This window comes from Chroicocephalus ridibundus, chromosome 16 (assembly GCF_963924245.1).
Source record: "Chroicocephalus ridibundus chromosome 16, bChrRid1.1, whole genome shotgun sequence".
Taxonomy (NCBI): Eukaryota; Metazoa; Chordata; class Aves; order Charadriiformes; family Laridae; genus Chroicocephalus; species Chroicocephalus ridibundus.
This window is the reverse complement of record NC_086299.1, coordinates 8,364,623-8,378,969: the sequence shown is the minus strand read 5'-3', so window position 1 is coordinate 8,378,969 and position 14,347 is coordinate 8,364,623. Positions and strand designations below refer to the sequence as shown.

At 51.7% G+C, this 14,347-nt stretch overlaps 1 protein-coding gene across 4 annotated transcripts in view; it reads left to right on the top strand.

Annotated features, from left to right (window-relative positions):
- The window catches only part of ACAP3 (ArfGAP with coiled-coil, ankyrin repeat and PH domains 3), a 101,129-nt gene extending 88,071 nt beyond the window's left edge, over positions 1–13,058 (top strand). Inside the window, exons 20-25 of one of the 4 annotated variants that reach the window (XM_063353592.1) lie at positions 490–582; positions 742–962; positions 1,125–1,234; positions 1,593–1,703; positions 1,809–1,870; positions 11,798–13,058. In XM_063353592.1, coding sequence (XP_063209662.1) covers positions 490–582; positions 742–962; positions 1,125–1,234; positions 1,593–1,703; positions 1,809–1,870; positions 11,798–11,904 — 704 coding nt within the window. In that variant the 3' untranslated portion in view covers positions 11,905–13,058. The other 3 variants (XM_063353591.1, XM_063353590.1, XM_063353589.1) reach the window with 3 other exon arrangements.
- Positions 13,059–14,347: the final 1,289 nt, after the last annotated feature.

The window sequence follows — 14,347 nt, the reverse complement described above, 5'->3', positions numbered from 1 at the left end:
TAACCTGTCACAAGATCAATGCATTGGCAAGTGCCCCAGTGACAACTGAAAAGCTCTGGATAGAGTAGAAACTGAGATTATTAGTGGTAAAAGCAGAGGGGTGTCTTTATTTGCTCATGACACTGCATAACCTGCTACAAAGCTGTCTCTGCTGCTGCTCTGCTCCAGTCTCCGTCACGGCGTCCCTCATGGATTGCAGCAAGGGCTGTCCTCAACAGTCCAAAGTGCCATGGCAATGTCGGAGCATCCCTGCATGAAGGGCAGTGTGGGGACACGGACACCATAAGGCTTTGCAATTTTACCTTGGGCAGTTTTATTGAGTGGGGCTAAACGGGATAGCAGTCTCCCTCTCCCTTGCCAGCAGTGTCCGGTGCAATGTGTGTGTGACGTTCTGCGCAGCCCTTTTCCCCGCCGTGGTCTCAGCTGTGCCTGCTACTGGAATGCCTGTGTATTAAAATGGGCTTGGTTTGTCTTCTGTTGGCCCTGCAGGTCTGAGCAGTGACAGCGGACTTGGAGGAAGCACAGATGGCAGCACTGATGTCCTGGTGTTTGGCTCCGTGGTGGACAGCGTGACAGAGGAAGGTGGGTGTCACAGGCTGCCGATGGAAATGTGGGGAGGTGGCTAGTGTTGAGGCAGGATGGATGGTCAGGACTGTCTGGGTCCAAGAACAACAGGGAACAAAAGAAATCAGAAATAAGAAGCTTTTGGGTCATCTCTCTCCATCCTTTTTTGCCTCATAGAATGCGAGGCTTCAGAGGAGTCAAGCGGTGAAGCAGAGATTGAACAGGAAGCATCGGACTTGGAGGACCTGAGGGAGCTGCATCCTGGCTTGTTGATCTACAAGGCAGCGCAAGCCCGGAACCTGCCTCTCATGGCAGAAGCACTCGCACACGGTGCTGAGATCAACTGGGTGAACGATGAAGATGAAAACAAAACTCCTCTGATTCAGGCTGTGATGGGGGTACGTTGTGGTAGTGTCTGTGAGGCCGTGTTTGGGAATGCGAGGTCTTGACTTTAGTTCAGAGAGCACCGACAATGGGCAATTTACAGCCCAGTACGTGCTCATGCGTCCTCTCGGTACTGCTGGCTGAATTTATTTAGAAATCCCCCTTTACCTTGCCAGGGTTCCTTGATAGCCTGTGAATTCCTGCTGCAGAACGGGGCAGATGTTAACCAAAGAGATACCCGAGGCCGAGCTCCCTTGCATCATGCCACGTACCTAGGGCACACTGGGTAAGCTCTCTGCACATCGCTGTGATGTGCTCCGTCACCCGTGGATTGAGATTCAGCGTTAACACTGGGAGTCGCGGGGTGAGGTGGGCAACGGAGCTGGGTTTTGGTGAATTGGTTATTTGCAAAACCTGCCTTTTCGTATCACATCAACAACTTGATTATCTTAACGATAATTGCCCCCATGATGATACATACCTAGGGGGTAATCGGGCCCCTGCATACCCATTCCTTTCTCCACGCCACTGCAGCGTTTCATGATTTAAACCAATATAAGTGAAGCAGTGCCCTCTGCCCACTTCAGGGTGGGGTGGGGGAGCTGGAATTTCTGCTCTGATGGCCTTTTCTTTCCTTTCTACAGTCAGGTCTGCTTGTTCCTCAAGCGAGGGGCGAATCAGCATGCGGTGGATGGCGACGGGCAGGACCCGCTCAGCATTGCCGTCCAGGCAGCCAATGCAGACATAGTTACCTTGTAAGTGCAGCCAGGACTTTCCAGTGCGCGTACACATGTAAATAGCCATCAGGGAAAGGAATAACCAAACCTCCTCTCCCTTGTGCTTTCTCTGTTTCGCTCTAGGCTGCGTCTGGCTCGAATGAACGAGGAAATGCGAGAAGCAGAGGGGCCCTTTGGACAACCAGGTCAATATCCCAGCAACAGCCCTACTGAGCTGCAGTACAGGAAGTGTATACAGGAGTTCATCAGCCTTAATATAGATGAGTGTTAGTGACAACCCCCCCACCTCCCCTTTGCTGTCTTGAAGTTGGGCTGAATTTCTAGAAGCCCTGAGAGCCCCATCCTTGGTATACTGGTGTTTCTTGCAGATTGGTCTGTTTTTGATGCCTGCACATAGAGGTTGAGATGCACACAGGAAGGAAAAGGGGCCTCTCCTGTTCGCGTTAAGTTCTCAAGCTTGACTACTGGATGGTTGATTTTGTATAGGAGACTCCTAGGGCATAACCACAGACCATGGCGTGTGGACTTGAGTGTGTGAAAAGTATGGGAGACGACTTTAGCATTTTAAAAAAAAAAGAAAAAAAAAAAAGGGAAAAAAAAAAGAAAAAGAGAAGAAAAGGAAACCCTCTATCACCAGGAGAAACCCACCAACAATACGATCAGACGAACCTGTCTCTGCTGCAGCGTAGTTACCGTGCACTGAGTTCTCGTCTGAAGAGTTTGGTTGGAAGGGATTCTGACGTGGAGCCCTCCATCCCGGCAGCCTGACCAGCAGCCTGCTCTCTCATGGGACTGCTGCAGCGTCTGGGAGCTGCTGGGACCAGTGTAGAAAACTAAAAGGTGACCTCTTAAGACAGGAACAGGCTGTTTTGTGGGGCAGAGATGTTTTGCTCCAGAAGGAAAAGAGAGAAGGGGTAGGATTGAGAGCGATGGCTACTCACCTTAATTGCTCTCAGGACTATACCAGCCACGCTCCTCTCTTTTTGCCCTTGGTGGTCAGCTGGTCAAAGCCATAGCTCGCCTGCTTTCTGGGCCAAGATGCAGTCTGCACAGTGTTACGGAAGCAGCGGTGCTAATTTTTTCAGGCTGGGAGAAGCTTGTCGCTGGCGATGGGCTTTGTGTCAGGGAAGAAAAGCCACATCCAACTCCCACTGCCTAAATGGCTGGCTGCACCATGCAATTTGACTTCGGTTCAGTTTGTTTCCTGTTCACTTCAGATTTCTGACTTAGCATCTCTGTGAAGGAGACTTCTACCTGCATGTGTATCCCCCTCTGCTCTTCCCCCGCAGGCTGAAGCATGTGAGTAGGGCATCTCAGCAGCTGGCCCAGGGGCTTTTGAGTTCCCCAGTTCCAACAACCGGCAGAATCTTCTTTTTGTTTCTTTCCTTTTTTCTTGTATTATTCTTTGCGGGAGTTGGGCGAATGTGTTTCTACTTGGAGCACTTTGTTGCTGTGTTTATGGTCTGCGCTATGGGAATCGTGCTACGGTAGCTCGGCAGAGGTGCTGCAGCCGTGTAATCCTGTCTCAGGAGAGCTGATGGAGCACGCGTCCCATGGGTGGCTTATCCTCTGGCTGGGAGTTTGGATGCCAAGCGGAGGTGTGCTCCTGGAAGAGCCTCTTCAGAATGCCCTCAACTGCAACTGATGTCGGAGTTTTTCAGGTCCACAACTGGCATTTAGCCTGCCTGGGCACCCAGGCTGCCGGCTCTGGGGCTGGGCCGTAGTGCCTTACAGACAGAGCTGGGATCTTGAGGGGATCAAGATCTCACAAGGAATGCAAGAACACCAGGCAGAGTCCCCCATCCTCCTGCATTACATCAGCAGTGAGACACAATCATATTATTTTTCATGCGATACGTGTTTGACTTTACTTTTTTTTGTATCCTGGCTGCTGTGGCGCTGCAGCCCTTAGTGGATTAAACCTTTGTGGGTTTGTTTCTACTGATGTAATTGAGTCCTCAGATACTAAAGCAACAGTGACCCAGCTCTTCACTCAAGATACTGCCCTCAGAGACTGAACCAACACCATTCACTCTCCACCCACACATCTAAAAGTGGAACAGTAAAGAAACTCCGCGTGGTCTCCAGGAGGGTGTCCCCTCGGTTCAAGGGAGAGTCCCCACATCCTTATGAAGGCGCTGTGCAAGTTTTCTGTCTGCGCAGTCTGGGTCTTGAAGTCCATCTTTGTCTTGTCGCTTTCTCGTTCTTGTTCCTTTTGGAGCTTTGGGACGCACAGTGCCAAGTGCTGAGTTCTGATCTCAGTCCCAGCTGTCTGTTGGGAATCTGAAATGGTCCTCGTGACTGTACTGAAGCTGCTGCAGATCAGTGGCAGTGCAAAACCTGTCCCCAGGGCTTTTCCTGCTTCCCTAGATAACGAACAGTCTCCTTCCACCAATCTTGGAAGGCAAAAATTAATGGTCGCTTGGTCTGTATTTGTATTCCCTTCATCTGCGGCACCCTCCGGAGTGATTCAGGACTGCATGTGGATGGAAGCAGTGTGGCATAAAATGCCATCCTTGCTGCAATTCCATTTCAGAGGAACGCTAGCGCGTACAAATTCTGCGTTCAGAGGATGATTTCTTTGTGAGGAGGGACCGTGTTCTGCTGGTAGTTCCTGGGAGTGACTCTGGGCTCCTATCACTGAAGGGAGAGGGCTGACTCCAGGCGTACACCCCTCTAAGTGACACCAAGTGTAGGCAGGTGTGTACCGCACATAGCTGTTGCTGCTGTGCTGCTACGCGGTATGCTTCAGTTTGCCTTCATCATGCCCTGGGTTAATTATCTTTCTTCCTGATAGCTGTGTGAAGGTATAGCCGGCATCTCTGCCCGCTCGGCGTTTCTTGCACAGGATTACAGAAGGTGACCACTTTACATTCTCATGGAGCTTCATCTTTCTCTCCTTTGCATTGGACTTTGTCTTCTTTCTCATCCAATTCACCCTAAATTTACCTAATTTCCCCACCGAGCAGGGTGTTGCCTTCGCTTGTGTGTCGCTGCCCCATTTGACCCCCCCTTCCTTGTCAGTTGAGCCCACTGCAGCCTGAGTGGGGACAGGAGCAAGTCTGAAGTCTTACAAATCATCTGTGCAAAACGCCCTGCAGCCCTCGCCATGCTGGGATGGTGTCGGATGCTGTTGTCTGGGGATACGGGCTGTGGTGCTGAGCCTGCTGGCGATCCAGCAAAGCCCTTAAGCACGCTTCCGCCGTCTGCAGGACGGTGCCGTGCTCATGGTTGGATCCTACAGCTCACCCCGCCGCATCCACAGAATCACGGAACGGTGGGGGTTGGAAGGCACCTCTGGGGATCACCCCGTCCCACCCCCGGCCAGAGCAGGGTCACCCACCGCAGGTGGCACAGGAACGCCTCCAGGCAGGGTTGGAATGTCTCCAGAGACGGAGACTCCCCCACCTCTCTGGGCAGCCTGTGCCAGGGCTCTGCCACCCTCACAGCAAAGAAGTTCCTCCTCATGTTGAGACGGAACTTCCCATGGTCAAGTTTGTGCCCGTTACCCCTTGTCCTGTCTCCGGGCACCACTGAGAAGAGCCTGGCCCCATCCTCCTGACACCCACCCTTGAAGTGTTTATAAGCGTTGATAAATAGAGATCCAGATCAGCCCAGAAACCGATATCCGGCCAAGAACTCGCTCTGCTTCCTGGGTTAGGAACTGGGAGATGCTCCATAATGAATTCTCTTTGATAATCCTGTCCCATTTTATACTGATCTGCATCAAGACATCTGTCAGTGCTGATGTCCCCTCAAGTTGTGCCCTTTCCTAGAAAAAGGCCGCGCTGCATCAAAGCTGGCGTCTTTCAGGGTACTTCAACCATCTTGAAAATGAAATCGATGTTTTGCCACTCCCATGGTCCTGCTCTGTTAATGAATTTCAGCATGATCACCGTCTAGCCATGTTTTTTACATGTACAGCAACTTAAAACACCCCAGGTGGTTTTCCAGCTTTTCGTAAGAAGTTAGAAATACGACGGATCCTTTCTGTAAGCCAGTGAGAACCGGAGACATGGCTTCCACTGCGGGTCATTTTATTTCACGGTCAGCGTTAGCGGCTCATGAGAACAATACGAAACCCATGGACAGTTGGGTCCGCCGAAGCTCAGCCTCGCTGCTGAAGTACGTGAAGTTAAAGCCTATGTAAATACTGATGGAAAAAGCAGCGTCTTGCAAGACAATTTATCTATTTAACATGTATTGGTACTTTATTTAGATTCAATGTATAAAGCAACTTTGTGCACTTTTCCTACATACAGTATTTGGGGGGGGTGGGGGGTGTTATGTTCTTTTGTTATGGATTTTGTGCTGTCTTTTTTTAATCAGTGAAATTGTTAAGTATTTAATTTATTATTGATGTGCCCAGAGGACTAGTGCAATTTTTATTCAATACCGTTTGTCTGTATTTAATGTCAGGATTTTTTTTTTTTTTTTTTGTAGCATTGTTAGGGAATATTTTTCAAAACCTGCCTTTTTTTCCCCCCCACGATTTTCCTTTCTTCCCCCTCCCCCCTTTTCTCTTCTATTTTCATTACACAGATCAGGAAGGCATTAAATGCCTCTAGTTTGAAATATAATCAAACGCTTCAGTACATCCTGCAGTTTCTAAAACAAAAAGGCTCTCCAGGAAAAAAAAATGCTAAGGAGGCACTTCTTGATGTTTTCTGTGTTTATTTGATTTATTCTTTTTTTTTTTTTAACTGAGGGGTGTGTGTGTGTGCGTGCGCGTGCTTGTAGCTCGAAGGGGAGAGTGGGGAAGTTGTACAGAAAACTTGTTTTCAGCAAAGTGAAATGGCCAGCCAGGCTCCCGGGAAGACTAGACATTGAACGCTTTCTTTTTTTCCTCCTTCAAATACAGCTGTATTTGTGTCGTACGATCTTGGTTTTGAAATATCTAATGCCAAAACTACTCTCTTTTCATTCTCCCTTTCTTTTCAAAGAGCGCGGGCGTTGTCTGTAGGACAGTCACTTGGTTGCAGCCACAGTTAGCAGGAGGAGATTTGCCTTTGTCTAGAAAGCAACGTGCCAGGCGTCGTCAAAACGCAAACGGACCCAAAGCGTTGCCTCAGCCGTGCAGGTTCTGTCATCCTTTGAGTTTTTGGAGATCTGGGTGAATACTTACATCCCCTCCCCTAGCTTTTGTTTGACTCGACCCAACCCCTGTAACCAAGTGCCTGGTCAGATAGTCTGGGTTTGAACCTTTGGGGTCCGCCACGTGTCTCTGATTCCCCACGGGATGAGTTCTGGTTGCTGGCGAGTCGGAATGGTACCCTCTGTGTTCCCTCCCCACGCGGCAGCCAGGGAAGCCTCAGGTTATTTCAATATTGTCTCTGAGATGGTCTCTGCAATGTGACATTTCTTTGAGCAGTCCAGAGGGAAAACATGGAATTGGAAGAATTTATGTCTCTAAAGAAAAAGATTTGGCAAGCTGGGACTGCCTAAAACGGATCAGTAACATCTCAGACCAGCAAAAATGACCGTTATTTATGCAAGAGAAAAACAGGACCTCCTAAAGCACTGCACTGATTAACCTACTGTCCGGTGGCCACACCGCAGCTCGTGTCTCCTGCTGAGCTGCCGGGTTGTTCTGTGCTGCTCCACTGTCCCTGAGCCCGCTTCCCTCCTCGCTGCCCGAGCATCATTGCTTTCAACCAAAGACAAAACAGGATGAACGGATTAAATGCGATATTAAACCATCGGTTAGCTGACGACAGACGTCTGTGTGAGTGCGTGTGCGTGTGGTGCTGTTATCTGGGGAAGGGACTGAGCTGGAGAAGGGAGAGTGGGAGTTCTGAAGAAACAAGATATTTTTTATTATTTTTTTTTTTAGATTCTGAAATATAGAGTGCTGTTTCCATAGGAATGTGATTCATATCAGTCTGCCTGCTGGTTCCTCAGCCTCGGAGGGAATTGGGGCCGGGGTACGTCCCTTCTGAGCTGTATTCCCAGGGCTGTGTTAGGGGGAGGATAGGGCGGCTCAGCGGCTGTGGGGAGGGGACGAGGGATGGAGGTGGGGGAGTAGCCAAGACGGTTTCCAAGGCACGAGGAGGCCCGTGTGTGTTTCCAGCGCAGCAGTTGGGGTGGCGAGAGAGGTCAGCTGAAGTAGGAGCATTTGCTCCGCAAACACATCTCAGCACCTTCCTCCCAGCGAGGGCCACGAAGGAGCACGTGTAACGTCCTCGTGCTGCAAGAGGTGACACGGGGAGCGGCCAGGCGCTTGCCTTCGGGTTGTCAGTGGCTCTGTGGCCCTCTCTCAGTTGACTTCCATCCATCGCGTCCCTCCCAACAGCACACGGACGTCCGTGTGGATGGCCCGCCCTGGGAGCCCTGTGGCTGCTGGATCCCAGAAACGGAGTAAGGCTCTCTGGCTGCAGGGTTCCGCAGGCTGCAGTGGGAGCCTGGAGCGGGGAGGAAGGGCCCCCCCACCTTCCTATCGAAACAGCACGGAGAGAAAGGAGTCCTTGAGCCAGGTCAGCGCTGCAGAGCGTGGCTGACGAGCAGGGCTCCGTGACCCGCGGGATGGCTGGGCTGCTGGACCAGGGGCTGACACTTGCTGTAAATACGCTATAACCTATTAACCTCCTTCACTTGCCTGCTTTCCCTACAACTTTGTAACACGTTTTTTAATTCCCCCTTTCCCTACACGGCCTGTACTGACTGTAACTATGGAACCAGATATTCTGTATGTTATTATCTTTGTACAATTTTAAAACTGTTGCTGTGGTGTCTGCCTTTTTTTCCTTCTCTTCTATTGTCTCTTGAAACACTCTTAATAAAAATCTAGATAAACTCCTTCCCTCCTCCTCCTTTGGCTTGATTTATTCATGTCGGGTTTCTTGCCTTGTTGCCTGTATTAACTGGCTCTAGAAAACCATCCCCTTTTAACCTGTTTTCCTTCTCTGCAGCCCACAGCTTGAATTGTATGGCAGTGAATGCACTGGAATGCCACGTAAATGCTCTGCATTTTTGTTTGGGATTCTGTGACACTGTCTTGTGATACTGCGACTTCAGGGGGCTCAGGCAGAAGGCCGGGGTGAAGGTGATGGGCTCAAATCACCCCCCCAGCCTCCCCGTTCGTGTTTCTTTGGAGTACCCGAATCCGTTAATGCTTGATATGTTATGAGCTGTGCCGATGGCTGTCCTCTAAAAGGAGACCTTGCACTAGATGAAAATATCAATCCTCCTGCACGTGGACCACCCTTTCCCACGTACCACAGCACAATCCTTCCCCCCGCTCCCCCCCTGGCCCCCGGCCTTCTCCCGTACTGCGCGTCTGTGGCAGAAAAATAAAAGAAGAAGAAGAAAAGAAAGCCTGGCCTGGCCTCATGATTTCTACCATGCTCAGCACGGAAAATAAATGCAGAAAAACAAAATTGTGGGATAACCTCTGTTTTCCCCTGGAGGGACAAACAGACCCCAGTTAATGAGTCCGGGCAGGCTCCTGGACGCAGTGGAGGAGTTGAATTGGAAGGGTACTTTGAAATCAGGAGCATCACAGTCGTTTGAGGCATTCATGGAAGGAGAGCTGGGTGGTCTTACAGTAGATTTATAAGCACAGAGCTCGGGAGACGCGTGGCTTCCCCCCACCCTCTTACTGACTCCCACTGCCCCCCCCTTTATTTTCCTGCCTTTCTGTTTCTGTCTAAAATGGAGACTCTGGTCTCGCCCGGCCTCACAAGGATGAACACACTGAAGACTAAAATGCGGTTACAGAAACCCAGATGTCCAAAAGCCAGTCTCTTTCTTTCTTTAGGCAACGAGGATTAAACGCTCAACTATCTTCCAAAATCTGGGACTGATGCTCTACTACAACAGGAGGATTCTCGTAACTGGAGTTGTATCTGTGTTCCCAGAACAAATGTTTCACCGGTGTGCAGGAGGATCACTGGTCTCACTGAACGAGGGTATATTAACGATTTTACCAACACGGTCAGGCTCCTGGCAGGAGGTAATCGCAATTCTCTGGCCCATTACTCGAGTGCCACTTTGTCACCATCCCACTGCCGTCAAAACTAAGGATCAAAGCGGAGAAGTCGCGGCTGCTCCCTGGTCTCTGCACCAGAACTCGGCCAGTTCGGCGCTTCCCTGCTGCTGCCAGGCTTGTTTCACAGTTCGACTGAATAAACCCCGGAGAGAGGAGTCTTTACGGTCCTCGTGGAAAATCTACCTGGTTTCTTTGCAGCGTATAAGGGTGGGCTTGGGGTTTTTTCTCCTCCCAGAAAGGGAGTACGTTTTATTCAGGGCAGCTGGGGAGGAATAGGTGGCGGGGGAGCAGTGGCGATGCCGGGGTGATGCACAGCGAATGAGCGGCACTGTGGGTCCCGGGGGGGCTGTCGCCGGTGTTGGGGGACGGTGTCTAACGGCAGAAGTCCCTGTAGCATGGGGATATGTGTGTGTGCACAGGACAGCACTGGGGGGGACTGGGAACGGGCTGAGTCCCACCAGTTCAGGAGGGGCCCCAGCGAGCGTGAGCAGAGGCCAACAGGTAGGTCACGCTGGTTTTGTGGCAGGCACAAAACCGAACGTTTCCTGAGCGTGGCTGTGCCTGAAAATCAACAGATCCCGGTCAAAACCTGCCCTGGCGATAAGGCTCGCGTTATCAGCCTTTGCCGCCTGCATGTGGATGATGCTGAATTAAGACGACTATTATTCTCGAGACCTTTGGGGCCGGACACTCTTCGTATACGGGCGAGGGACAATTGTCACATCCCGGTGTGCTCGCCCGTGAGCTGGGGTGGGAGGGGACAGCACAGAGGGACCTGTCCCGCCAGCAGCTGGGGGAAGGCTCCTCCAAGGACGTCCCCGGGGCCGGGAAGATGCCGGGCGAGCGAGGGGACACCCCAGGCCGCCTCTGCCCACGCTCAGCCAGCCGGACACGCGCTCAGAGCACTCTCTCCAGCCAAGTTTGCGAGGAAATACGAAGTTAGACGGGGTCCTGCTATGGAATGGGCTGTACGGAGCCAAGGTTTTGTATTAGCTTTTCCCTCCGCACCGCACCAACATTGACAGACGGCGTGCCTAGGAGCCACGCAGCTCGTAGCTGTGGGTCTTCCCTCTCAGTGTCTCTCCAGGACGTGTCTGCTGTCAAACGAAGGGCAGAGGAGCTCTGGATGAAAGACCGAAGGTAGCTGCACCTCTGTAGGTGAATACCTGGGATCTTTCACTTATCTTTTCCCCTGTGGCTACACGAGTTCATCACCAGGTAAAACTGCCCAGTCCGTGGCAAAAAATTGCCCTAGAACATCAAGTAGCAAACAACACAAGCAGAGATATCATTAATGGGATGCGGGTGCCTAATTATCTCTAGAATTGCAGCATAAATCTGAAACCACTCCTGCGTGAAGGGAGATTCTATCATGGGACGGCTGCTGGGACACCCGAACCCGTTGCCTTCCCCCGTGGTTTGAGCGGGGCCTTGTCACGGAGAATCGCCGTTCCCTGAGGGTGCCCTTCGGCAGGCGGTTGTTTGGTTCCAGCGCAGGCGCGCCGATGTCGTACCTGCCACAACACGCTCTGAAAAGTCTGGCTGCCGGAAGAGAAGCCAGAAAAGCGGTCAATGAATGACCCTTCTCCCTGTTCCCGGCTGAACAATGTCTCCAGCAAACCGCTCTCGAGCCCCGTGTTCCCGGCCACCCGAAGCTCTGCTGGTGCCCAAGCGGCACCGAGGAAGGACCTTCGCGTTTCAGAGCACTCGGCTGCCGGAATAGCTCTCGCCTTCGAGTCTTAACAGTCTCCTCTGCTGTCTCTTGGGCTTTGGGAAAAAAGTGCCAATAATATTGAAAGGGAGGAATTATCCCAAAAGGGAGGAATTATCCCAAATCTGATTGTGAAGGAAGAGTCCTGAGAGCATGTTGACGTGCGCAAAGCTCATGAATACTCCTGTTCTTATTAAACACAGAATGGAAAGGCAAAACAGGACCCTCTGAGGCAGGGCAAGGCTCAAGAGCTGGGCTCCGTCTCTGCCGCACGTAGAGCCGTCTCTTACGCCCAGGTGAGAGTCACGAGCTCTCAGAGAAAACGGCCTGATGCCCCAGGACCTCCGTGGGTGGGAAGTCGCAAAGCAAAGCAAAAATATTGGGACTAACGCCTCTTCCTGTGTATTTTTGCAGGAGATGCCACCTACCTGGACATCTTCCGGGAGTTCTCGCACATGGCGTCCAACGACCCCGAGAAACTGAAGCGGAGGAGCCTGCACTTCAGCCACTCCTGCAGATAACCCCCTCTGCCCCCGTCCATCCGGGCTGCCCGCCGCGGCAGAGGCGTCTGCGCGGGAGCTCCGCTGCCCGAGAGGGATGTTCTCTGCTCAGACGTTCTTCTGCTCCAAACCCGTGTGTTCCCTGGCTTTTGCGCCCTGGCTGGGAAGGTGACAGACCTCCCAGGGGCCGTTCCAGAGCAGGAACGCGTTCAGGCTGCATTAGGTGCCGTGCCTTGCAGGACCTGGGTGCAGTTTAAAATGAGTTAAGCTGATCTTTAGCTCCCGGTGCCCTTTCTACACTGCCGTTTCTGGGAAAAATCCCCCCTTTCTGGCTGTATGCAAACACTTCTCACCCTGCGGCAGTGCCCGCCCCTAAAATGAAGTACAGGGAAGCGGCCGTGACCATCGAGCATTCCAGGAGAAGACCAAGCCTGAAGCGCTCCAAAAACTGAGGAAAAGTGAATGTCGCAGACTTTTAGTGATGCCGCGTTGTGGCCGTGTCCCTGCAGCCAGCGCAGCTCACCAACGCGCAGCTCACCAACGCGCAGCGCCGGCCGCCTGCCGTGCCCTGGGGTCCGACCAGCGTCCCGCCGCCGTGACGGGACACAATTCCCAGTGGCACGAGACCCTCCAGGCACAGCGCTCGCAGGAGAAAGGCCCCCCCAGGACACGGCACTGGGAAACCACCCAGCCGTAGGGATCCCACTCCCAAACCACTGCACTGCAAAACCTCCGGCAAAGCGTTTTGTTGTCGAACTCGCCTCTTCCGATGCCTCCACCGCTGAGGGCTTTGGTTTGACGTGGAGCAGGAAACACAACGCCGATTCCACGGAGACTGTACAAACAACCCTGGAAGCAGGACCCAGCTCTTCGTGAGGAGAGTCGCACTCTTCCGCAAGGCACGGCTTTCAGTATTTTTTTTTTTTTTGGTCATTTTGACTATTGTATGTCATAGTTAGCGGAAATAATAAAAGGTTGTGTGTGGACTATACAGGTATAGGCACCATGACATAATAAAGTGTATTGTCAGAATGAGATATATAAGCTATAACAGGCTGAAATGTAATATATCTTACGGCAGAAGAAATGTATTTTTTTTGAAAAGGTGGGAGTGAAAAAAAAAATCTCACACGCAAACAGTGTCTATGAACTGAGAATAAAGACGGGAATTTTTTTTTTTTTATAAACCCACACACGTTTCTTCATTCTTTCTGATTCTAGATCTTTACAAGCCAGCGAAGCGCTTTGGCATGAGAAGGGTTAAAATACGAAGTTTATCTGGCACGGGTTTATGGCTTGAAAAGAGGAAGGTAAATGACCTTTTCGCCAAAGAAACCCGGGATTCTAACCCTCTTGGCAGCCCTTCTGTTTTATCTGATTAAGAGACGCTCTAATTTCATTAATGCTATTAACGAAGCACACTCGCAGTGCGGCAGCTTAAATAGACATCTCGGGCCTCCTGGCAGCCGGGGCAGGGAGCTGGGGCTCGGGGTTGGCTCCTCTCCCGGCCGTTGCTGTGGGATCCTCAGCGTCGCCGCGGCTCCCGCTCGGGCCTCAATTTCTGCTGCCTGCTGGAAAAACGCAGCTCAGATACGGGGAGCTCCAAATAGGACAGATATTCCGGCGATGACATCCCCAGCACTAAGGTATGACCCCAATGAAGAATTTGTACGGCTGATTTCCCAACTCCAACAGGCTACAGGAATGTTCGGTAATCAAGAGGCAGCTACCAAGCTGAAAAGTAGTCCACACCCTCGGGGAAGGTTGCTCGACGCTACCTTCAAACTGGATCCCCATGGCTTATGCTTCCACTACCTTAGAAACCATCATTTTATTCCACTAAAGGTGGCAGAAGCGGGTGCGAAGCAAATTTTCCCTGTGCCCCCCTCCCACGGTGAACCCCACACTCTTTTGCTTTTCCAGTCCCGTGTCTCCGTGCCACCGACAGACGCTCCCTGCCCACTCGCATACCAGGCTGCCGGGGCATCTCCCTCCTGCCTTGCAACACCCCTTGCTCTTCTGGGTCTGCACATGGACAAACCGAAGCACACGCCCCGGCTGACAGATCCCTGTCCCGTATTGCCACATCCCTCTTGTTCCAAATCTGACCACGGGACAAGACGCTGCCGCTCCGTCCTTGGCCCTGCCTCCTCCGTCCCCAAACTGGCTCCTCCTGGAAATTATATTACACGATGCAGAATTCAGCAGTGATTTTTTTTTTTTCCTGTGCTTTGGGACCAGTATAAAGGTTGTTTCCTCAATCTCCTTTTAGCCAACCTTTAGCATTCCCATCTATTCCCAGTGGTAACAAGTCTGGGAGTTCTGAGAGGGGCTTTCTTTGGTGCACACACACAGACCTGAGCGTACCTGAGGCACCGCAATCTTTCAGTAATGACTGCCCGGCACCCGCTCGAGGTTTGCATTCCCAGGGCGTGCCCAGATGTTCTGCGTTAGAAGTCTCACT